This window comes from Lissotriton vulgaris, unplaced genomic scaffold (assembly GCF_964263255.1).
Source record: "Lissotriton vulgaris unplaced genomic scaffold, aLisVul1.2 SCAFFOLD_1797, whole genome shotgun sequence".
Lineage (NCBI taxonomy): Eukaryota > Metazoa > Chordata > Amphibia > Caudata > Salamandridae > Lissotriton > Lissotriton vulgaris.
Window position 1 is genome coordinate 359125 of NW_028244737.1, and position 24017 is coordinate 383141.

The 24017-nt window shown below is 47.7% G+C and overlaps 1 protein-coding gene across 1 annotated transcript in view; it reads left to right on the plus strand.

Moving 5' to 3' along the window:
- Positions 1 to 7066: 7066 nt before the first annotated feature.
- The window catches only part of CNEP1R1 (CTD nuclear envelope phosphatase 1 regulatory subunit 1), a 93034-nt gene continuing 76083 nt past the window's right edge, over positions 7067 to 24017 (plus strand). The window contains exon 1 of the mRNA XM_086948891.1: positions 7067 to 7293. Within this exon, the coding sequence (XP_086805017.1) occupies positions 7230 to 7293 (64 nt within the window). The 5' untranslated portion in view covers positions 7067 to 7229. The remainder of the gene's footprint in view (positions 7294 to 24017) is intronic.

The window sequence follows — 24017 nt, forward strand, 5'->3', positions numbered from 1 at the left end:
CCTCTCTATTGTCGATCTCGATGAGTCATTCATTCTCATCCAGTCCGGAGAAAGGATGGAATAAATTTGTTAATGGTATGTTCCAAGAGTCCTTGGGATTGTAAGATTGAAAATTGCCCCAGTAACTATGGAAAATAGGATTTTTGTAGTTTGGCATAGGATGGTTAGGCTGCCAAGATGGAAAACAAAAATCACTAGTGTCATTATAAAACTCACGAGCCCCTGGGATCATCGATGGATCAGATCTATAGGGAGGATATGGTCTATTGCTCTTAGATTGGAGAGGGATGGGCATTGGTTGAAGGAAGGGAGAGTCATTTCCTTTGTGGTGTCTATAGGCTGGACGCGGGGCTATAGTGTGTCCATAAGGGCCTTCATGATTCCCTTTGTTCATAAAGTGATGGGTTCTCTTACTCTTTGGTAGTTTATTTAGGGGGGGGCTTCATCAAGACTTCGGGGTAAAAGTAGCCTAGGTTGTGTGTAGCAATCCCCCCCTCACCCTTCCCAGGAAACCAGTCGCTGATGTATGTGACCAGTCTGTGATCTTTGAAGTTAACTATGATCACATCACCCTCGATATCCTTGGGTCTGGGGCCCACCCACTTACAACGCCTAACCGAAACGATGTCACCGTTTAGATGTGTAGGTAGTGGCCTGTTTTTCCGCAGCCAATAGATAACCTTATTTTTGAGATTAGAATGATGTTCAGGGTTACCCTCTGGCGTAGGCGGAACTCCTGTAAGTACGATGACATAGTTTAGGCATTCTGGCGGTAGGTCAACAATATCTCTTGATCTTGTTCTTAGTTTAGGACCAGAAGATGTGTTACCTGAGGGATTTATATTATTGGAGCCTCTATTTTGAGTCCCTGTGTTGGTATAGGGCCTGTTTTTACTGGTGGTGTTACTGGATGAAAGAGGTTTATTGTTGGGTTTGCTATCTAACACTGGTTGAGGAGTCCCTTCTATGGATTTTATGATTAAATTTGGGGTAACAGTCGGTAGCTTAGATTGTTTGGTAGACTGAGTTATGTTGCTGCGTTCATCGGGTTTGTGACTAGGTGTACCCTTCTGTCCTTGGAGTATTTGGTCAACTTTTACCCCTAACCTTGTTACTCTTTCGGTGAGGGGAAGGATCAGAGCCTTTATAAGACAATTGATATCGTTCAATAGCCCTTCATAGCTAGGAACAGATATCGATTTGGAAATCAAATGCCCGGCTGGGTCCGCTTTCCCTTCCTTTTGGGGAATCGTGTGCGCGGAATTCATGGACTCAGTGAAAGGTCTAGTTCCCTTTTTAGGAGCGCCCTTCCTTCTTTTCTTCCTCGGCGGAGAGCCAAAGGAATTATTAGAGCACTTGTTGGTTTCCTTAGTAGGTGATCTTTTTGGCTTTCCTTCGGGAGTACTAAGAGGAAATTGATGGGGTCCCACTGCTGTGAATATTGGGGAAGGAATATTTATGTCATGAAGAGGGGCTAGGTCGTTTAGAGGAGTGCTTAAGTCAACTGCCTTATCGGTTGTCTGGGAGGGGATAGAGTCAGGGATAATTATAGTATCCTTCTGGTCAGGGTGCTTAATCTGAAAGATGAGGGGGATATCCTCTGTAGAAAGTGGGTCATTATCTAGATCTTTGGACTTGGTTAAGTCTATTAAGGAGCCTGTATCTACGTCCGGAGGCGGGAGGGGTCTTTGTTTTAACATCTCAATAGATAGACGTCGCCCCGCTCGCTTCTCTGCGAGTGTGAGCTCCCTATCTACTTCATTCTTGATTTTGGCAAAGAATTTGTCCAGAGGGCCCAGAATGGGGGACCATACCGTTCCTGGGACAGAATTTACAGAATTTACCTCAGGAAGAGACATATTTTCCCACAGACCATACAGGAATCTGAAATAACAGGAACCTTTTTTTTAAAAACCAGAAGAACTACAGTAACTAGAATAAATCAGGTGGCGTTTGAAAGGCTATGACAAAATCAAATACAAGGGACGAGGTAGACAATACCAAGACACGGCAAGCGCGATGAAAGGGACTGGGCCTGGCCTGGCCTCCTTCGGCCCCGGACGGCCGCAGACGGTCCCGCCCTTGTCCCGGGCTTCTCCCGGCGCTCTCCCGCGCAGCGGGTCTACGCCACCTTTAAATAACTACCTGGCTGATAGGACGGCTAGCGGGTGGGCGGGCCGGCAGGGAGAGTAGCCCAGCTGATCCTAAGGGTGCGCAGGGACTCCTGGTCCTCGGAGTCCCTGCTGTAGCTCGCAGCCCTGTCGGTTATCCAGTCACAGCCCCAGGTGGTCTATATGTTGATGCCGGTGTCAGGGGGCGCTGCGGGACCCGCGTAGCGTGTCCGGCGAGGTCCAGAGGTCCGAGGTGCCGGGGAAGAGACTTCAGGTGGGAGGAACGCTGTGTCAGCGACCAGCGTGTAGTTACACGGAAAGCACTTTTCCCCAGGTGCAGCCACCTTTTGATTCAGAGAGCGGGCGGGCGGGGCCGGCAGGGAGAGCAGCCCAGCTGATCCTGAGGGCGCGCAGGGACTCCTGGTCCTCGGAGTCCCTGCTGTAGCTCGCAGCCCTGCCGGTTATCCAGTCACAGCCCCAGGTGGTCTATATGTTGATGCCGGTGTCAGGGGGCGCTGCGGGACCCGCGTAGCGGGTCCGGCGAGGTCCAGAGGTCCGAGGTGCAGGGGAAGAGACTTCAGGTGGGAGGAACGCTGTGTCAGCGACCAGCGTGTAGTTACACGGAAAGCACTTTTCCCCAGGTGCAGCCGCCTTTTGATTCAGAGAGCGGGCGGGCGGGCCGGCAGGGAGAGCAGCCCAGCTGATCCTGAGGGCGCGCAGGGACTCCTGGTCCTCGGAGTCCCTGCTGTAGCTCGCAGCCCTGCCGGTTATCCAGTCACAGCCCCAGGTGGTCTATATGTTGATTCCGGTGTCAGGGGGCGCTGCGGGACCCGCGTAGCGGGTCCGGCGAGGTCCAGAGGTCCGAGGTGCAGGGGAAGAGACTTCAGGTGGGAGGAACGCTGTGTCAGCGACCAGCGTGTAGTTACAGGGAAAGCACTTTTCCCCAGGTGCAGCCGCCTTTTGATTCAGAGAGCGGGCGGGCGGGGCCGGCAGGGAGAGCAGCCCAGCTGATCCTGAGGGCGCGCAGGGACTCCTGGTCCTCGGAGTCCCTGCTGTAGCTCGCAGCCCTGCCGGTTATCCAGTCACAGCCCCAGGTGGTCTATATGTTGATGCCGGTGTCAGGGGGCGCTGCGGGACCCGCGTAGCGGGTCCGGCGAGGTCCAGAGGTCCGAGGTGCAGGGGAAGAGACTTCAGGTGGGAGGAACGCTGTGTCAGCGACCAGCGTGTAGTTACACGGAAAGCCCCTATATACTAAATTTAGGGGCGTTACAGGTAGGGTAAGGGCAGGGACCAATGGGTCCCTGTCCTGGGGTGAGTACACCCCCTATCCTGCTCCTCTGCTGTGGGAGGGGGGCAGGAGCCTATCTGTGATTGGGCAGGGCTCCCCATCCTCAAGATGCCGGAGCCCGGAGTTGTGCTTAACCTTGCCTCTCCCACCTTAGGGGTGGAGTTTGCACAGTCTGGCACACCCCCTTTCTTCACATAGGGTTTCCCGCCAGAGTGGGGGTCAAAACTGGTTGGGGCCAGTTGCTGAGTACAGCAAGTGACCTGGAGAAGCTCACAAAGGCGGCATGACTTTGAAGCTTCCCCTGCATATCCTGGGGGAGGAGACCTAGCACCTCGCCCAGGATGTGCATTGTTGCAGGCCCAGGAGAGCGTATGGCTCTCTACCCAAGGGTCCTGCAACATGTCTGCTGTGTGGCAGCCTAGGCAGCCTCTCAGACAAGACGTGGATTGTAGGTTAGGTTCAGGGGGCAACTCTAAGTTGCCCTCTAACGTGCATTTTACATTATATCCCACACTGGCATCAGTGTGGGTTTAATGTGCTGAGAAGTTTAATATCAAATTTGTCAGTCTTCAGTGTAGCCATTATGGTGCTGTGGAGTTCGTAATGACAATCTCCCAGTACCATATACTCTTAATGGCATCACTGCACTTACAGTGCCCAGGAATGGCCCTGGGTACTGTAGGGGCACAGGGCTCATGCACCTGTGCCCACACCACTGGCATAGTGCACCCAGCTAGAGGGGTGACTGAGGTATGCCAGGGCAGTGGGCTTGTGGGCATGGCACACAGGGATGTGTGTCATGTCGACTCTTTGTTTAGTTCTGCACCAAGTCACTCAGCCTGCAAAGGCAGTGTGTGGGTGTCAGGGTACAGGGCCCCTAAGGGTGGCACAATAATTGCTGCAGCCCTTTGGGGTCTTCTCTGGTGACAGTGCCCTGGGTACCTAGGGTGCCATTTACCAGTTGCTGACCTGTGGCCAGAGATGCCAATTGGGTTTAGATTCCAACACCGTTTTTAGGGAAGGAACACGGGCCCTGGGTACCTGGTTGGCAGGAACCCAGGGCACACTCTGTCAAAGTACATCAGCCATTCAGCAAAAAGTGGGGGCATACCATGCATGAAAGATTGCATTTTCTCAAAACAACCAGTTCTTGTAAGAAAAGGCCCAGAGCGGAGGATGTTGTGTTTATCTTCAGGTAAGTGTTCTTTTATCTTACTTTCACGTGTGTTCCCAACCCATAAATGAAGCTGTAAAACTGTGCATTTCCATATTTATTTAACTGATAGACGCACACTCATACTTTGATGTCTGTCATTTGTAGCTATGTAAGCTATGTAAGCTCTCAAATATTACATAACAATACATCCACTGGTAAATATTAGCATTATACCACAAATGTATGTTAACATATGCCATTATTAAAGACATTTTATCCTGTTTTTTTAATTTACCATGCTGTCCATCTGCAATGTAAATTTGTAATGTAATGTAAATTGATACTTTGTATAGCGCACTACTCACCGCAAGGATCTCAAGGCGCTTGTACGAATACCGCTGTGGAACCCATCCTGGCTTTCCCTGTGAGGCGTCCACTCCTGGGCACCCCCAAGGTGGAGGCCTGGCATCCTTAGCGTTGTGGGGCCGTTGTGGAGATTAAGCAAGCTGTTGCCCAGAGTTGCAGAGTGAGACTCCATGATTGGAATAGGCACCGAGGTGAAAATTATCAGGTCCGTGGAATTTTGAGCCCAAGACCCGCCGAGGCGGGGAATTGAACCCTGGTCCCAGGCTAGACCTCTGCATCAGGGTCTGCCTCTCTAATCATTGAGCTACACTTCTCCACAGCTGCTGGGCGTTAAATTCGTGAAAGACAGTGCGGAGAATCACTTAGAAGAAGAAGAATTTTCTGTATTTATTCACTTTCAAAAATAGATGCAGACGTGAAGTACATTATACTTAGTCTGTATTTATCTGCAAAAATCCGTAAAAAAGGAAAACAGGGAGCCTCAACTGTAATACAGCTATTACTAAGGCTCTCCCACACACCAGCAACTGCAAAACAATAGGCCCCCAACCTCTGAACGACGTTCTGAGGGTCGGTGGGAACAGTACCTTTAATCAAGTGCATTTATCTGTGATAAACCTTCCCCTAGCTTCCTGTCCATATGTTATGATCTTGACAAATGTACCCCAGCCAGCTGTACATACCATTGATTCATAATGGCCTCTCAGGAATAAGATTTTGTTTTGGTTAAAAGGTTCTGTCAATTCACAGTGAGATTTAAGTAAAGAAATCATATTGGTATGGAGAGTTGGTGGCTTTGACCCCTACCAAGAAATTATTTGGGAGATACTGTAATCATAAATGTGCGTAACCCAAATGTTGCTAGAGACATTTTGTCTCAAGCAAGAGAGGGCAGGATGAAATCCAGTTCTATGAAGTTACTGCCGCTAGGTTATTTTTAAAGGCAATTACAACCAGTAGTTCCATTGAATTACAGGGTAGCAGTTATCATTGTAACATATCCCCTACCTAATTATGCCTTACCACTCAGTGACAATTTTATGCCCCTGTCTAGCATGAATGATAATTATTGACTCCTCACAGGAAACAAAATCCAGGACACAGATGCATCAGCCCCTGGGACAAGCAACCCTGAGCTAAAAATGCTTTTATCACAACAGCATTGAATATTCATAGTCTTCTTTACGCCATTCCACTCTACTCCATTCCACTCTACATCACTAAATTCAATACCACTCTACGCCATTTCATTCCAAACCACTGTGCTCTGTGACTACACTCTACACTATGCCACTCTACTTTATGCCAGTTTACTCTACTTTGCCTCTCCATTCCATTCTAGGGCCCTCTACTCTGTGCCACTCTACTATATGCCACTTTACTGCACTGTACTCTATGCCACTAAACTCTACTTTACACCACTCTACGCAGCTCCACTGACCATTACGCCACTTTGCTCTACTCTATGCCACTCTACTTAGCTCCACTCTACGCCATGCCACACCACTAACCTTTATCCATGCTTAATATCAGTCACACTGTTGAACAACTTGCCTAAAAGACATTGGAAATGCTATTATCTCTTGCTTTGGCAGACCTACTGCTTTACCAATCCTTGTCTTAAATCTCCCATTTCTCTGCTATCCCAAAGTTGGACTTTATGTTTGAGGTGGGTAGAGGCTCAGTGAGTAAAGAAGGAAATGGTGGTGAAAGAATCGCCAGCTTTTTGCCTAAATAAATTACCCTGCAGGGTCAAGTCTTCCACAAAGATAAACAGGTGTGGTTTGAGGTTGTGGTATGCGGGAGCCGAGCAGGTGTAAGGTCCCCGAGCTACTAGAAACGGCACTATTGCATTTCATGCATTCGTTCATTAATTTCTGCCAAGATGTTCCTGGAAGAAGTGTTTGCTTGTAGGCAAAGGACATAAGGCGAGCACCAAGCCAGAAAGTCATCATTCGGAGGGCTCTACGTATGGCTGGTGATACGGCACCATTTTAAGATGGCCGACGCATTTGACTCAAACACCGGTCTTTAAGCAACTAGCTCTTGTATGGTGTCCCTTTTCTGTTTTGTCTTCGCAACTGGCCAATGAGAGGAGAAAACATGTAGTCAGCACAATTAATATTTAACTGAAGTAACCAATCAGAGTCTATCTGCCGACCGAAAGCAAAATGTGCTGTGTAGGCTTTTATGGTCTTTCCTGGAAGACCAAGTCATAAAGAACTTTACGTGAGACGGAAGTAGATGTTTAAGACAGGAAGTAGCTGCTGCAAGCTCGGGCATTGGCTGTCCGTCTACCGGTGATCGAATGTGGGGACTTGTGAAGTGTGTGCTCGGGGGAGACGACATGAACTCTCTGGAGCAGGCGGAAGGTAAATAACTGTTCCTTTCACTAAGGAATCTTCAAAGAGTAAAGGTCCACACTTTGTGTGTATGTGAAGTCTCAAGTGAGTACCCCTTACTTTGGAGATACTGTGTTCCATCTATATATATAAAAAAAAATATCAGCCATGAGTACGTTAGTTGTCGGCATGCCAACTTGGACTTTCGGAATCCTGTCCTGTATAGAAATGCCATAATTGGGGGAACGTGCAGAAATCCACATGGAGTGCCCCCAACATACAAATGTATGAGATTTCATTTTCTTGCGAGGGGTGCCCCTTAAAGAGCCACATTAATTTGTACCCCACCACTGTAAATGCACTTTGACATCTTTTAGAACCACAGACCCACCCACGTGGACATTGAACCAGATATTTCACATTCGAACATCGTAACGATGGTTTTCACATGTCACTCATTAAAAGTAAATAGAATGTTGGGTTTACCAAGAGTGAGACCGGGTTACAGAGGTGAGCCTGGCAACAACAGCTCAAAGTAGAGATTTGGATGTCGCTTCAAGTTATCATGGACCCCTTGTGTCCAGACCTGACCTCTTGTTTGACAACGTAGTGGATCCTAGATGTTTTAGTTTTGATTTGTTGCATTAAATAAATTAGATTAACGCTATCCCTGGATTTCCATGGGACATCACCAGAGGATTAGATTTTGTGTCGGGCAAGTCCAGGGACACCTTTCAAGCGAGGAAGTAGGGACTCTTCTTTCCGAGACCCCTGGATTGCAGTCCTCATTACCGGTTTATTCATTTTGCAGTCCTTATGACCTGGTTTTCCATAAAGCCTGCCCCTTGATCTAATAACCAGTTTGCCTGTTCATTGTACGCAAATATACACATTGATATGTTTATAATGTCTTTTTGATATTACTGTTTACCTTTAAAGTTGGTAGCTAAATGAGGTTTTGCTGAATATTGCCCTGGCTGGCCATGTTATATATTTAACTACCCCAAACAATGACACTTGCCATTTTCAAAGTCAACCTAGCAGGAAGTGTGACTCTGCAGAACGATTTCTTTTAAGGTTCGTAGAGCAAAGTGGAAGAACCCGTATAGGCGAGCACCCATGCAATTCTTAGAGATCAATATTTTCAAAGTCGATCTGACAGTAAATGTGGTACTGCAGTATGAGGCCCAATAAGGTTTGTAGAGCAAAGCACATTTAATATAGAACAAGGTAATGCACGTTTGTTGTCTGTGAGCAGTCGACGTTCATAGAACCATACAGGTGAAAGGTTGTGAAACTCATCCGCCCTGTAATGCATTTATCGAAATAGCGGTACACTGCAGTATACAGAGGGGTGGCCGAAGGGGCGTTTGTCTGTATTGCCACATAGGCTGTCAGAAGTAGCTGAATCTACAACTATTATCGATTTGCATTAGCACAACACTGCACGAGGGGAACCTTTGTAGTAGAATCCATAGAACCTAAGGATACAAAAAGCACAGCTTTGTGACTTCGAAAGAGCTTAGCATGATGAATACAATTTCCGCTACTTTGCATCTATTGTACACAGCTAAATGTTTAAATGTCTGTTACATGAAGAAGAAAACTGTAAAGGACCGCGTTTATATTTTGCTGTAGAATAAATGTGTACAAAAGGGGGTGGTGGTGATGGACGGAGCATCTGAACCAATCAAACCCTCGCACCCAGTCAACAGATCTGGGTTTAATCCATCACCGTTCTTTAGCCCACTCTGCCACCCCAGTTCAGACATGGCAAATCAGTCTGACCCTGTGCCTCATAGGAACAGTCCAGCCCGAACTGCCAAGCCATGTCTTCCCTGGACCGGAAACAAGCTTCCGGGGACGGGTTTCTAGCATTTCAGCGGTCTTCAGCCCGGCTTGCTTGAATCCAGTGGCAAAGTGAGCAAGGGACTCCAGTCTGAGCATACCCTGCCAACTTATGGCGAGCAAAGCGGTACAAAAGGTCTGAGCATACCCTGCCAACTTATGGCGAACAAAGCGGTACAAAAGGGGGTGGTGAAAAAGGGGGTGGTGATGGACGGAGCATCTGAACCAATCAAACACTCACACCCAGTCAACAGATCTGGGTTTAATCCATCACAATATGTGGCTATGACGATATTGGATCACAATTTTACTAGCTTGCAAGCAGGTCCGGGTACTGTTACAAAAGTTTGGTTTAATTTCACCACTTAAAGATGGCCGAAGAACTCTAGTCGCGCTAGTCCTCTTTCATTGTTTATGAATTGTGTGCAGATCGAAAACTTTATCAATGCTGGCTTTTGTGGTGCACGTTTACACATGAACAAGGCTGTTTTGCTGAAACGCGTTGTGTGAATAAACCTGCAATCCTTATTATTTGTCTTTGACCTTACTTCCTGAGAGCGCATTGAGCATCTAAACCTACGTGGATAATATATATATTTATATTTGTATGTGTGTGGTTTTAAAAAAAAAAAAAACATACATACAGATACTACCCAGTGGCGATTGCCACGGGTAGTTCTAGTTAGGCCTGCGTTTCCATAGGAAATGCCTTTTTTGGGTTTCTTCTAACTTTGGTGCAGTTTGATGAAACTTTCCAAGCTCCTTATGGAATGTTTTCGGGGTGATCTATCAAGCGTGAGCTGAGAAAAAAGGATGGGGAGCCCCAAACACAAAATCCCCATGCAATTTTCCTGGGGATTTTCGAAGTGTGCAACAGCCAAAACTGATGAACGGAATTACACCAACATAACAGTGCAAAACACACATACGTATATACACACACACACACACACACACACACATATATATGTATGTGTGTGTCTGTGTGTGTGTATGTATGTGTATCTGTGTTTTTTAGGTCAAGCCTGGGCAGCGCATGCACTGCAAGTCATGGTGTATTGAGATACGGCATAGAAGTTCCGCCCTTCTTTTCAATTGGCTCATGTTACTGTCCTTGCAAAATGATTGCTTTTAATTTGTGAATAGATTTTGTAGTCCCTCCTTGGTACCGCCTTGTCTGCATTTCTAACCTCCCATAACAACTGGAATTTTTACTGGTTTTATTACACACACTGCTTTATAAGTTGGTGAGCACAATTTCTTTTTGTGTTGGCCTGATTTGACAATCTGTTGCCTCTTGCTTGCACTCCCTCCCGTCATTCCTGCACTTAAACCCCCCAGAGCAGTCCCCTCACCACCACCTCCCATCCTCCCTGCTTAGCATTCCTCATTTTGTTTCCCTTACATCGCCATGCATACTTTTAGCGTGGCGCCCGTGTAACAAGCGCCACACTTTCTTTTGCTTGCAGCTTCGGCACTGCATCTTCCCACATCCACAAAGCAAGAAAAGGGTGGAGAACCACAGGCTTTTACTAGGTGTATTTATGGAGGGAACTAATTCACAGAGCCGGCCCCTTGTTTCGGTGAAACAGCCTTTCTTTTGGGTATCGCCTTCTTTAGGGCGCATATGGTGTATATTCAACAGAGAAGGCAATGAGACCTATCTTGCTAAAGATGGAAAATGCTGATAAAGGGAAAATAACTCCTTGGAGCAGAAAACAAGGGCCACTACTTGTTTTCAGGAAGTATTGCCAGAGACTGTTTAAAAGGCTCGAAGTGTTGCGGTTCATCCGGTTACAAAAGGAAACGCAGGGACGCTAGATGTGTTTGTGATGAAGGTGATTTAAAATCGAGCTGCAATATGCGGAGGCTAGTCTTCAGGTATGTCTTTGTAAAGGCAGACTCCGCCTAGTTTCTGTAACACTCCTTTCTTTCGCGTGGTGAGTAAATATGATTGTAGTATCCGTTCGAAAAATGCTTTCACCAATTGAAAATGAGGCTTCTTAGCGCTTTCACCAATTGAAAATGAGGCTTCTTAGTCCCTCCTTGTTACCGCCCGGTTTCCTTTTGGGACCGCCCATCAGGACTGGATCGTTCACTTGCAGCATTATACCGTCTCCTTCAATTAGTGGGCAAGCACCTATTTTTTCAAAGTTGACCGCTTGTTCTTACTGCGCCCACTGTCGCTCACACCCCAGTATTCCACCGCCTCCCTGCAGACATCCTTCTGGGTCTCCCTGCGGACCTTCGCTGACGTCCTGTCCGCATACTTTCACACAGCCCCTCGGCTTATTCGGGCCTCGGCTGTCACTATACTGCAAGACAGACCCGCTACAGAGCCCCCTAAAGTGACTGAGATAAACAGCCTTAACCGTCACCTCCATAGGCATCGCTGAGGCAGCTCTGGGTTCTCACTTCATCGACTCAAAGAGGAGTTTTGCGGTCTGTGCAGGCCGCCTCAGAGGTGCCACTCCGGATGAATTGGAGTAAGTATCACTGGTTTGGAGGCGAAGCCCAGGACTCACTCCTCTGTTTTTTCGTAGCCCGGCCGCCTTTCACCAGCTTGTCCATGCGCTTCAATTCTGTGTAGCATGCACCCGGCTCTCCTCGCGGTTGTTTAATTAGGCTTTTTCGCACTCGCATGTCGCGATAATCACAAAAGAGACCCTGCTACGAGGCGAGGATGCCTGTCTTCAATGGACTCCCACTGAGAGCGAGGGCCCCCAGAGGAGGCTACGGCAATTACCCGTACTCTAATAATAATTTATCAATCACTGTGCTTTCATTTACTTATAAGTGATTTCCTCCTGTTTGATTCTTTAGATTTGTTTTTCAGCGAGGAAAAATATCAGCTAATGCAGGATGTTTAACTAGTTGAAGGTTTTTTTTAAATGTGCAGCGCAGTCTGATCTGATTTTGTGAACCTACACCACCCGAGCAGCTGCCAGCTGGGTCTTAATTTTCATGCGTAGTCTGTGTTTCAGGGTCTATGCTCATACAATCCTTGGCCTCTGTGCCGATGCTTTCAAGAGCAGCACAGACGTATTATCACTCAACCAAGCAGCACTAGTTTTATGGAATTTCCTATTGACGACATCCCTTATTTGACATCCCATATTTGTTGAAAGATGTGAACCTGTAGCCTCCAATTTGGCTGCATAGATGTTTGCAGCAGGCTAAGCCCACTGAGCTGTCCTATTAGAATTGGGTTGTAAGTTCAAAAGGCGCGCCAGTAAGCGGATTACGCCACAATCCTGAACTCACCTGTGAACAAGGCTGCAAGACGGCTGAAACGCATCAGGTTTCACGAAAGGACTTTGCTGTCATGTTGCTATACTAATTGGAAACAAACCTACGTTTGCCCGCAAGTCCAGTGAGAGTGCATTTCTTTCTACAGCAAGGAGGAAGTTTGGTGTGTGTGTTTTTAGGGGCTCTCCGTCCCCTAGCACTGCCTGCCCTGTGGGATTGAGGCTCCTTCCCGGAGAAAATGAAGTTGGTATTTGACGGTGTGTCTAAAGAGGAGCCCCCCCCGCCTGCATGAAGCAAAATGAAAAATAAAGGTATGAAGATTTCAGCCTTTCAAATTAAAAGCGTTATCAGGCAAGGGAATGAAACTGAGTTAGTCGGTTTCACAAAGGACAGAAAGGCTCACGTGGGTTTTTTAAAAGACTTACAGTTATGACAGCGTGGCAATACGTGAATGTTTTATGCTAAGTAACCCCGTTTAAAGCTTCATCTAACTGCAATGTCCCCGAATATGAAATTAAAGGAAAACTTATTGCAAGATGTTAAGAAGCCAATCCGGAAAAGAGTTACTGTGCATTATGAGGATTGTAGTACTGGAAGACTACTTTGGACTCTGGGAGTCTTCAAAAGGCGCGCCAGTAAGCTGATTACGCCACAATCCTGAACTCACCTGTGAACAAGGCTGCAAGACGACTGAAACGCGTCAGGTTTCACGAAAGGACTTTGCTGTCATGTTGCTGTACTAATTGGAAATAAACCTACGTTTGCCCGCAAGTCCAGTGAGAGTGCATTTCTTTCTACAGCAAGGAGGAAGTAATGGTGTGTGAGTTTTTAGGGGCTCTCCGTCCCCTAGCACTGCCTGTCCTGTGGGATTGAGGCTCCTTCCCGGAGAAAATTAAGTTGAGATATATATATATATATATATATATATATATATATATATATTAATTACCTACTGGCGATAGCCAGTAGGTATATATAGTTAGGATTTTTTCTCTATGGAACTTTTGAAAATTCTATGCCTAATAACTTTGGCGTTTGTGGACGGAATTGGCTGAAATTTTCAGGAAAATGGCACATTTTGTTTCTGAGCAGCTCCTGGAAATTTGGGGGGGGTTCGTCAAGGGGGGGCTGAGAAAAAAGGGGGGTCCCAAAACACGTTTTTCCCATGTTAATTTCCATAGGGCGGTTGGCCTCACTTTTAGCCCGAACGGCTGAATGGATTTCCACGAAACTTGGCAAAATTGTAGGGACTGTTAGCCCGATGTGCCTTTGCTAGGTCTCAATATATGTGCTTCAGTGGATTTTGAGAAATTAACGTTTAAAACAAGATATATATCTGTAACAGCGCTCCGGGCAGCGCTCCGGTTCGCGAACTTTTCGCGTATCGGAACTTTGCGAAGCGAAGCTGATTGGCTCTCCGGTGTCTGTCAACATTCTAAACAGTCCGGAGCGGCCGCCATCTTGTCTCTCGGTAGGATCGAGAGACAAGAGGAGGCCAAAACAAAGGGGGAAATGAAGGAAAGGGGGCAAGGTAGACCCCTTCTGACCCCCTAGGATTGATGAGGGGGATATTATAGAGCCACGCCGGGCCCCAAAAAAAAAAAAAAAAATTCCGATTTTTTTCGCCGTAGAGCCGCGTCTTGGTTCGCGAACCGGGCAGCTAACCGGGCAGCTAACCAGGAAGCTAACCGGCAGTGTAACCCAAAAAAAAAAAAAAAAAATTCCGATTTTTTTCGCCGTAGACGCGTCTTGGTACGCGAACCGGGCAGCTAACCGGGAAGCTAACCGGCAGTGTAACCCAAAAAAAAAAAAAAAAAATCCGATTTTTTTTCGCCGTAGAGACGCGTCTTGGTACGCGAACCGGGCAGCTAACCGGGCAGCTAACCGGGAAGCTAACCGGCAGTGTAACGGGAGTCTGAGGAGTAGCTGATTGGCTGTCAATATTGTAAACAGTCCGGAGCGGCCGCCATCTTGTCTCTCGGTAGGATCGAGAGACAAGAGGAGGCCAAAACAAAGGGGGAAATGAAGGAAAGAGGGCAAGGTAGACCCCTTCTGACCCCCTAGGATTGATGAGGGGGATATTATAGAGCCACGCCGGGCCCAAAAAAAAACAAAAAAAAAATCCGATTTTTTTCGCCGTAGAGACGCGTCTTGGTACGCGAACTGGGCAGCTAACCGGGCAGCTAACCGGGAAGCTAACCGGCAGTGTAACGGGAGTCTGAGGAGAAGCTGATTGGCTGTTATCATTGTAAACAGTCTGGAGCGGCCGCCATCTTGTCTCTCTGTGGGATCGAGAGACAAGAGGTGGAAAAAAAAAGGTGTAAATGAATGAAAGGGGTAAGGCAGACCCCTCCTGAACCCCTAGGATTGATGAGGGGGCTATTAAAGTTCCCTGGGGGGTGAAAAAAAAAAATTTGCGATTTTTCGCGGTAAAGGTGCTTCCTGGTACGTTAACCAGGCAGCTAACCGGCAGCATAACGGGAGTCCGACATATTGTGTTTTTTGAACGTTTGTGATATGTGCACGTGTGGATTTTGTCTAATTAAGGTTAAAAAAATATATATATATATCTTTAAGCGTGTTCTGGCGCGCTTACGTTTTGGGTTTGGTTTGCGCTGCAGAGACGATACGTCACGGTTATGCGATGCATCATGAGGCGTCTCACGGGCTACGTGATACGTCACTTAATAAAGAATATATTTTACAGCTATAGATATTAGCTTTTAAAAAACCAATGGAATTCACAGAAAAAACCATAGGTTATAGACCATATATAGTTAGGAATTTGCATTTACAAAACCTTGAAAATTCACTGAAAAAACCATAGGTTATAGACCATATATAGTTAGGGATTAGCATTTAAAAAACCTTATTTTATTTGCACAAAACCATTGAAATTCCATATATAGTTAGTTGCACTAACTATATATCGCGGACCCGCAATCCACTGCTAATGATGTCACATATTACATCATTCATGACATGGTCAGTGACATCACTGATGACATCACTGATGACATCTCAAATGACATCACTGATGACAACACCCAGTGACTGTATGTTTCTGTAAAGTTAAAATATGTCTTACATATTGAAGAATGAGTGGATGTATAAGTGTCTGGATGAAGGATTTAGTAGGTGCATGACTGACTGTATGAGAGAATGATTAAATGTGTCTCACTGAGTGCATGGGTTAGTGATTAAAGTGTCTTAATTTGGCAATCATTATTTATGTTCTTCTGTAAACTGCTGCATGTTTAAATCAGTAGCTATATCAGTAACTATATGGGTTATTGAATGGTTGCCCAAGTATTTGTATGGGAGACTGAGTATGTGTGTGGGTGGCTGGGAGGTGTATAACTCTGTGCATAGATGTGTGAGCAGTTGATTCCCTAGGTGTATGGGTTCAAAAGTGCATGTAGAAACAGCTGTATGGACAGTTGACTGTGTGCATGAGTATATTGGTGAGTGAATGGATATCTCAGTTCTACATGTCAAAGTAAGTACATATGTAAAACACACTCCATGTGAGAGTTGACATATATAAATAACTGAACATAAGAGCCAGTGAATGTGAGAGTGGCTGTATGAATCATTGTGAACTTGTATCAAGGATTGTATACGAGAGTAAATATGTGTTAGTATATGTTTGAATAAGTAAGGTGTGTATAACTGTATAGTTAAGGAAATGGAGATGTGATTGATTCTTTGCATGACTGACTAGGTGTGTGAGTAACTCCATGGATGTGTGACAGTCTGTGAATGCCTGTTTACACTGAGTGTATCTAAGGTTATATTAGAGTCTGAAGATGTATTATCACATAAATGATATCATCAGTGATGTAATCAGTAATGTCAAATGAGATGTCAGTGATGTCATCAGTGATGTCATTTGAGATGTCATCAGTGATGTCATCAGTGATGTCATTTGAGATGTCATCAGTGATGTCATCAGTGATGTCACTGACCATGTCATGAATGATGTAATATGTGACATCATTAGCAGTGGATTGCGGGTCCGCGATATATAGTTAGTGCAACTAACTATATATGGAATTTCAATGGTTTTGTGCAAATAAAATAAGGTTTTTTAAATGCTAATCCCTAACTATATATGGTCTATAACCTATGGTTTTTTCAGTGAATATATATATATATATATATATATATATATATATATATACACATATATACACACACACACTCTGGTCGGGTTCATTGTTTTCACATATATATTATTCTAAACAGTGGAAATCGGCTATGCGTTTTACCTATTTTGGGCGCCTAGGTTTAACACAGACCTCTGCCGGGGGTGTTTACCCCAACTGAGCTATCTGAGTTTGACTGAATCCTTTACATTGAATTTGCTCGGTCAGACCAGGTACTTAGAGCTGTCAGCACCATAACCTTGTAAGCAGGGGTATGACCTCTGGGTATGTTTCGAAATCGAGATGCTTAGTCTGGGGAAACCTGATTTTATCATGAAACGCTTTAGGGGCCAGCCCAGCTCTGGACTTTTATCTTGAAGTGTGTCTTTGTAGATATGTGCGCCTGCGGGGGGAAAAAGCATTTGCAATGCAACAGGTCTCACATTTATGCGAGTTTAAGCTATTGGCATTGTAAATGACAATGCCTTTTATTTACGTTTTAAAAACCAAAACATAAATAAAAGTCTTTGTCATTTACAATGCGAATAACTCAAACTTGTGTAAATGCGAGACCTATTGCATTGCAAATATTTGTTGAACTGTAACCTTCATTACAATCAACTTAATATTGCAAAAAAACGAGTTATTAACATATTATTTCTTGGCTTCACCAGTGATTATTATTTCTAAATCTGTTGAAATGGACCCCCTTCCTATTACTAAGTGATCCTGTTGCGACCCGCTAGACTGTCTGAAACTGAGGCACAAGTCTGCGTTATGTTATGTTATCTGGAATTTGTCGAGCGCGCTACTACTCTAAAGTGTGTTCCGGCGCTAAGGAAAGACCACCATAACCACTGACAGTACAAGAAAAGCCTAAAGCTGGAAAAGCCACGTCTTCAGATTCCGCCTAAAAGTCAGAAGGTCCGGAATTTGTCACATCAGGGGGGGGGTCTATTCCAGAGATGGGTTGCTACTACTTGGAAAGATCTTCCCCCTACCCGTGAGAGCCTGACCTTCGGAGTCAAGATCAAGCACAGGGTAGAAGATCTTAAAGGGTGCTGAGGCATGTAAGGCTGAAATCTTTCCCTTAAATATGGGGCCCGATCCCTTGAAAAAGCCTTAAAGACTAGGACTAAGGCTTTGAAGTGAATTATTTTTTGCACTGGAAGCCAGTGAAGTGAGGACAAGAGATGAGAGGTATGTGTTCTGGGCCTAGTTAGGAAGATGGCCCTGGCTGCCATGTTCTGAATGATCTGCAGACGACCCAGTAGGTACTCTGGAAGTTCCAGATACAAAGAATTGACATAATCCAGTCTCTATATCACTAAGGCCTTGACAACTGTTTTTTTACGGTGAGAGACTGGTATAAGTGGGAGAAAGTTTTTCATCACTTTCAATGTCCCAAAACAGGTACCTGCCACTGATTGGACTTGCACCTTCATAGAGAGTGCAGAATCCAATTTGACCCCCAGATTTTTCACAGTCGTGACCTCAGACGAGGGGGGGGGGGACATGTCTTGTGACCACCAAGAGTGCCAAGCTTCGTGTGGGCAGAGCCCAAAAAATCATCTCTGATTTATCAGAGTTGGATTTTAATTGAGTACAGTTAAACCACAAACAGATCTCAAAGAGGCAGTTCTTTATACAGGTCTCATCAAAGTCAGAGCCCTTCTCGCACATGAACAACAGTTGAGTGTTGTCTGCATATGACACTATTATAGCGCCATGCTTCTCGACTAGAAGGGTAAGAGAGGCCATGTACAAACTAAACAGCGTGGGTCTAAGAATCGATCCCTGCGGGACCCCCACATTCAAGGACTGGATTTCTGCTGAAAAAGGTGGTGCCCAGACTGTTTGAGAGTAGTTACTGAGAAAGGATGTCAGTCATTTCAATACCGAGCCTCAAACCGGCCCCCCTTCAAGTCTTTGCAAAAGTCGCTTGTGGGGGACGGTATCGAAGGCCGCAGAGAGGTCTAGTAACACCAGAACTGCGCTCCCTCCTCTATCTAATGTGGCTTTAGATGTCTCAGCAACCTCCAGCAAGGCAGTTTCAGTGCTGAAATTGGCTCTAAAGCCCGATTGACTGGGGTGTTGGAGATTATTGGCCTCTACGAAGTTCGTGATGACTTCGTTCACGTATTTCTCCATTACTTTGGAGAAAAAGAGAAAGAGGGAGATAGGCCTATAAATACTGATCACCTCAGGATCTGCCGTAGGTTTTTTTTTAAAAGAGGGAGGATTTTGGCATTTTTCCAAATTTGAGGCATAAGGCCTTCCCGCAATATGGTGTTTAAAATTGGATTGACAGGGGGGGGCGTGGCTGGCGGCCGAACATGGCGGCAGCATAGAGGACTAGCTCCGGCGAGGAAGCGACCTCTCCACCTATCCGCACGATAATCCGTGACTATTTGTTACCTCCAACGGCAGCACCGAATGCCCGGGACCGGGCGGGACTGGCGGCAGGTTCCCTGACAAAAATCGCGCATTGGATGACGGAGTTATCGTCGAATGTTGAATCAACCGGAGCACAGGCCCACCTCCGGGCCCTCAAGTGATCGCTAAGACCGACCGGAAGTGCAGCCTGCTCGGTTGCTGTAGACAGGAAGTGGTCGGCGCAAGAGGCCCACACCCAGTGGCGGTCCTGCTCCGCGTCACTCGGCTCGCTATACCCAGCGAAGACTCCTTGGAAGAGTGGCCGTACTTTCTCAAGACTTTCAACCGAACTTTGCCCGACAGTCTGCCCTGCGGAGACCATCAAGGCATCTCGTTTTTGGCAACGGAAGCCCCCTCCATCTTGAACCGAGATCAGCGTAGTGATTGCGCATTCACTCGATACCCCACCGGACCGACGAACTGTATTCCCTCCGCGACCGAACGATGGCCGGGAAAGGTGTGAAAGGCGGCACAACCCAGACTCGTATCGACCGCTTCACAAACGATAGGACCGCTTCCCCTCCGGCGGAGGGAAGAACTCCCCCCGTAAAACCAGGCGAGTCTGGGGGACCGAAGAAGGCGACGCTGGACGATGTCATGAAGGCTCTCACACAGGTCCAGACAACGGTAAGCTCTATCTCGACCGAAATCACCCTTATCCGCGCTGACTTTCATAAGATGGCCGAAAAGGTAGGCTCTCTAGAGCTTGTCACAAAATCGCTGGTGGAGGATGTTTCGGAACTGCAGACGGCCATGGAAGCGGTCATGGCGGAAAACAAGCTCCTTAAGGACAAGCTCGACGACCAGGAGGGCCGCTCCAGGCGGAACAATGTACGCATTCTTGGCGTTCCGGAGTCTGAAGGTGTGAGGGCTACGGATCTATACGTGGAGGAACTCATCAAGACTCATCTTCAACCCAAAGGCCTATCGACCTTCTTTTCTGTGGAGCGAGCCCACAGGGTCCCGGGAGGTCAACCAAAACCAGGGGCCGCGCCGCGGCCAATCCTAGCGAGACTATTTAACTACCGCGACCGGGACATCATCCTGCAGGCGGCACGTGTCTCGCCACCGGTGAAAATCCTCAACTCAACAGTGGCGTTCTTCCCGGACTACACGGCGGAGGTGGCCAGGCGGCGAAAAACATTCTTGGATGTTAAAAAGGAACTTAGGAAACGTGAACTCCCTTATTCTATGATCTTCCCAGCCAGGCTTCGGGTGGTGGCGGAGAACAGGACATGGTTTTTTGTGACCCAAGCACCGCGCGAGACTGGCTGGACGGCTGGCGTCCTGCTTCTCACTCTCGCCGTCCTGGACGGACTAAGAACGGCTCGCCTCACTCTGATCGCAACTCTGCAGGAGCCGAGGGTACGAACAGTGGCAGAAGCTCTCCGGTACGAGATGAGGCTACTCTAAGACTGGAGGTGGACCCTTGAACACATGTATGTGTTATTGAAGTTTGGAACTGTGGCTGGAACCGCCAAGGACACTGGGCCGAGGGCCTCCGTGGAGGGTATGAGGGGTCGCTAATTCTGGAGTGCTCCTCACCCCCAACGAGCAAGTAACTGTGTGTTTTCTTTGGGGTGGGTTTAAGCACTCTGCTAAATTGGGGTGGCGGGCAGTTTGGAGTCCGTGTAGCAGGGAAGCAGGGAGGGTGGGTATGTTGGGTGTGGGGGGGTTATGTTGGTTGATTGGTTTGAACTGTTTGGCTCTACTTCTCTTTTTTAGAATGCTAGTGGTCACATATGACCGTATTCCTGACACCGGGTATATTGCCTTTGATCCTCGAACACTGAATCGACACAAACACACGCTTCGTTACACGGGGTTGGGGAATTCCCTACTTGATATGGCTCCGCCCCACCCTCTAGAACACCCAATTGCACGCTTGATCACAATATGGCGGATCCCCCACGGCCTGCTGTAGTAACACATGACACTGGGGTGGGGGCGGTACCACCGCTGCAGATAGTGTCCTGGAATGTTCGGGGATTAGGAGATAAAGTGAAGAGAGGGCTGGTCTTGCAATGTATTAAAAGACTGAGCTGTGATATCGCCCTCCTCCAGGAGACACACTTAGTGGGGGTGGCCACCAAAGCCCTGGATAGGAGAGGATACCGCATGTTAATACACTCGGACTTTACTTCGGGGTCCCGGGGGACGGGTGTCTGGGTGAAGAGGGCGTCACGATTCATACATCACTCCACGAAAGCGGACAAACATGGCCGCTTCGCGGCGGTGTGTGGGCAATGGGAGGGCGTGCCCATTAACGTGGTGTCTGTGTACATCCCACCAGCGCTACACATCGGCACTTCCGGACCTAGGCAAATTTCTTTTGGAACTTCCAGAAGGGGATCTGTTAGTGGGCGGAGACTTCAATGCATTGGCTGATACTGATATGGACAGGTTCCCGGCTCGCTCCCTCCCTACTGGCCCAACGAAATTTAGGGACTTCTTGGAAGCACAGGGCCTGGTAGACATTTGGAGACAACTTCACCCTACTGATCGCCATTATTCGTACTATTCCTCCACCCATGCCTGCCTGTCACGCATAGACTATTTTCTCACACTGGGGGGCGGCAAACTCACTTTTGACAAAGTACAGATTGCGCCACGGGGTATTTCAGACCATTCTCCCTTGATCGCTGCACTGTCCTGTTCGGCCACGGCTCGCACACGTCTCTATCCCATTTACCCTGGTTATCTAAAAATTCCCCCGATCCGAAAATCCCTCAAAACTGCCACTACACATTATTTCCAGGAGAACTCCGGGTCGGTGTCCTCACCGACGATTCTCTGGGAAGCATACAAGACGGTACTGAGGGGCCAGGCCATTGCGACCATTACCGATCATAAACGTAAACAAAAACTAGAACTGGTAGAACTGGAACTGCAGCTGGAACAGGCTAATGCGACTCATATGACCACACCGTCAGAGACCCCTCGACACGCGCTGACTCTCTGCCAGCAAAAACACGACGATCTTCTCCGCCGAAGGGTGTTAGAGCGTATAGAATTGACAGCATGCAGAGTATATGACGTGGGCGACAAAGCCACCAAATTGCTGGCTTGGCTGGACAAAAAGCGGGACGGAGGCAGGCACATTTTGCAGTTACGGGACCACATGGGGACGTATCACACGCACCCTCCTAAGATCGTTGACCTCCTGGCAGACCACTTCCAAGGGGTGTACACCCCAGAGGTGGTGGTCACGGCAGAAAAGGCGGAACTGGCACTTCAAGACGTAGAAGTGGAGGTGTTAACGCCGGAGGCGCAAACTGAGTTAGAAGCGGCTCTCACGATAGAGGAACTCCATGCGGCGATAGGCGCACTGCACACAGGCAGAGCGCTGGGCCCCAATGGGATACCAATCGAATGGTTCCAAACGATGTCAGACACACTAGGCCCACCATTGCTGGCCATGTTCGAGAACTGCCGTGAGACCGGGACGCTACCCTTGGACCAGCGCTTGGCAACGATGGTGGCTATCCCAAAACCTGATAAGCCTCCAGAATGTTGTACATCCTATCGCCCGATCTCGCTCATCAATGCAGAGGCCAAGATCCTGGCGAAGGTGATTGCGAATAGATTGACCCCACACCTATCCCAGCTGATCCACCCAGACCAGTCCGGCTTTATGCCGCACAGGAGTACGGCATTGAATCTCCGTAGAGTGCACGGCGCGTTGGCACGAGCACACTCCCTGACAGAACCGGCGGCCATCTTGTCACTAGACGCCAGGATGGCCTTCGATATGGTAGAGTGGCAGTACCTGTTCGCAGTTCTGCATCGGATGGGCTTCGGACCGAAGTTTCTATCATGGATTCGACTACTCTACACAGGCCCAATAGCCCATGTGGCGGCCAATGGCCATATCTCCCGAGCGATCTCTTTAGCGCGTGGGACTCGCCAGGGCTGCCCTTTATCCCCATTGCTGTTCGCATTGGTCCTTGAACCCCTTGCGATCGTTCTCAGAACGACACCACTGTTGAAGGGCATCAGATGGACGGAGACCTGGGAAGATAGAATATCATTGTATGCGGATGATATGTTGGTGTACGTGTCAGCCCCCGAACTGAGTGTTCCGATTTTATTGGCGCTCTGCGACAAACACGGTGCGGCCTCTGGCTACACAATCAACTGGACGAAGTCGGTCCTTTATGTTTTGAAGGGCCCTCGGCCAGTCCTCCCTGAACACTGTCCGTTGGTGGTGACCGATGTCTCCTTCAAATATCTGGGCATCCATGTCACTAGTGATACGGCCGTCTTTGCCGACCGTAACCTGACGCCCCCCCTCCTCCGTCTGAAGGCAGATGTGAGACTGGTCGTCCCTGCCACTCACACTCTTAGGCCGTGCTGCTCTGTTTAAAATGATGGCGCTCCCGCGCCTCCTATACATCTTTGAAAATACGCCAGCTGTGATCCCGCCCTTCTACTTGCAGAAAATCACTGCAGTTGTCACCACTCTGCTTTGGGGTGAGCGTCCCCCGAGAATAGCTCACCTCAAACTTAACCGCGGCTGGTACGATGGTGGAATTGCGCTACCGAATGTGCAGCTTTATTATTGGGCATCCCAACTCAAGGTACTCAACCAGTGGCTCCATGCATCACACACTGACCCGGCTTACATGGCGGACAGGGCCCAACTGGGAACACAAACTCTCCTGGCCCCCCTCTATAACCCAAGTCTCCTTAAGGACCTGATTGGCCCCACTAAACACACAGTTACCTTATGGTACAGGGCCCTCACCAAGCTACAGTGGAAGGGAACCATCACGAAACTTACCCCACTCTGGGATACCAAAAAACTGGGCTGCCTAAGGACCAGTAAAGGGTTCACCCAGTGGGACAATATAGGCATCTCTACGGTGGGAGATCTCTGGACGTCCACAGGGGTGGTTTCATTCGAGCGACTTCAACAACAATATGCCCTGGGCCCCACAGAAATATACAGATACATCCAAATCAGACACGCTCTCCTGGCGGTGTTGGAACCGGGAACTACAGTCCCGGAATCCTCCCCCCTAGAAGACCGGCTCCTCACAGACTACATGCAAACAAGGGCCACCTCGCTCA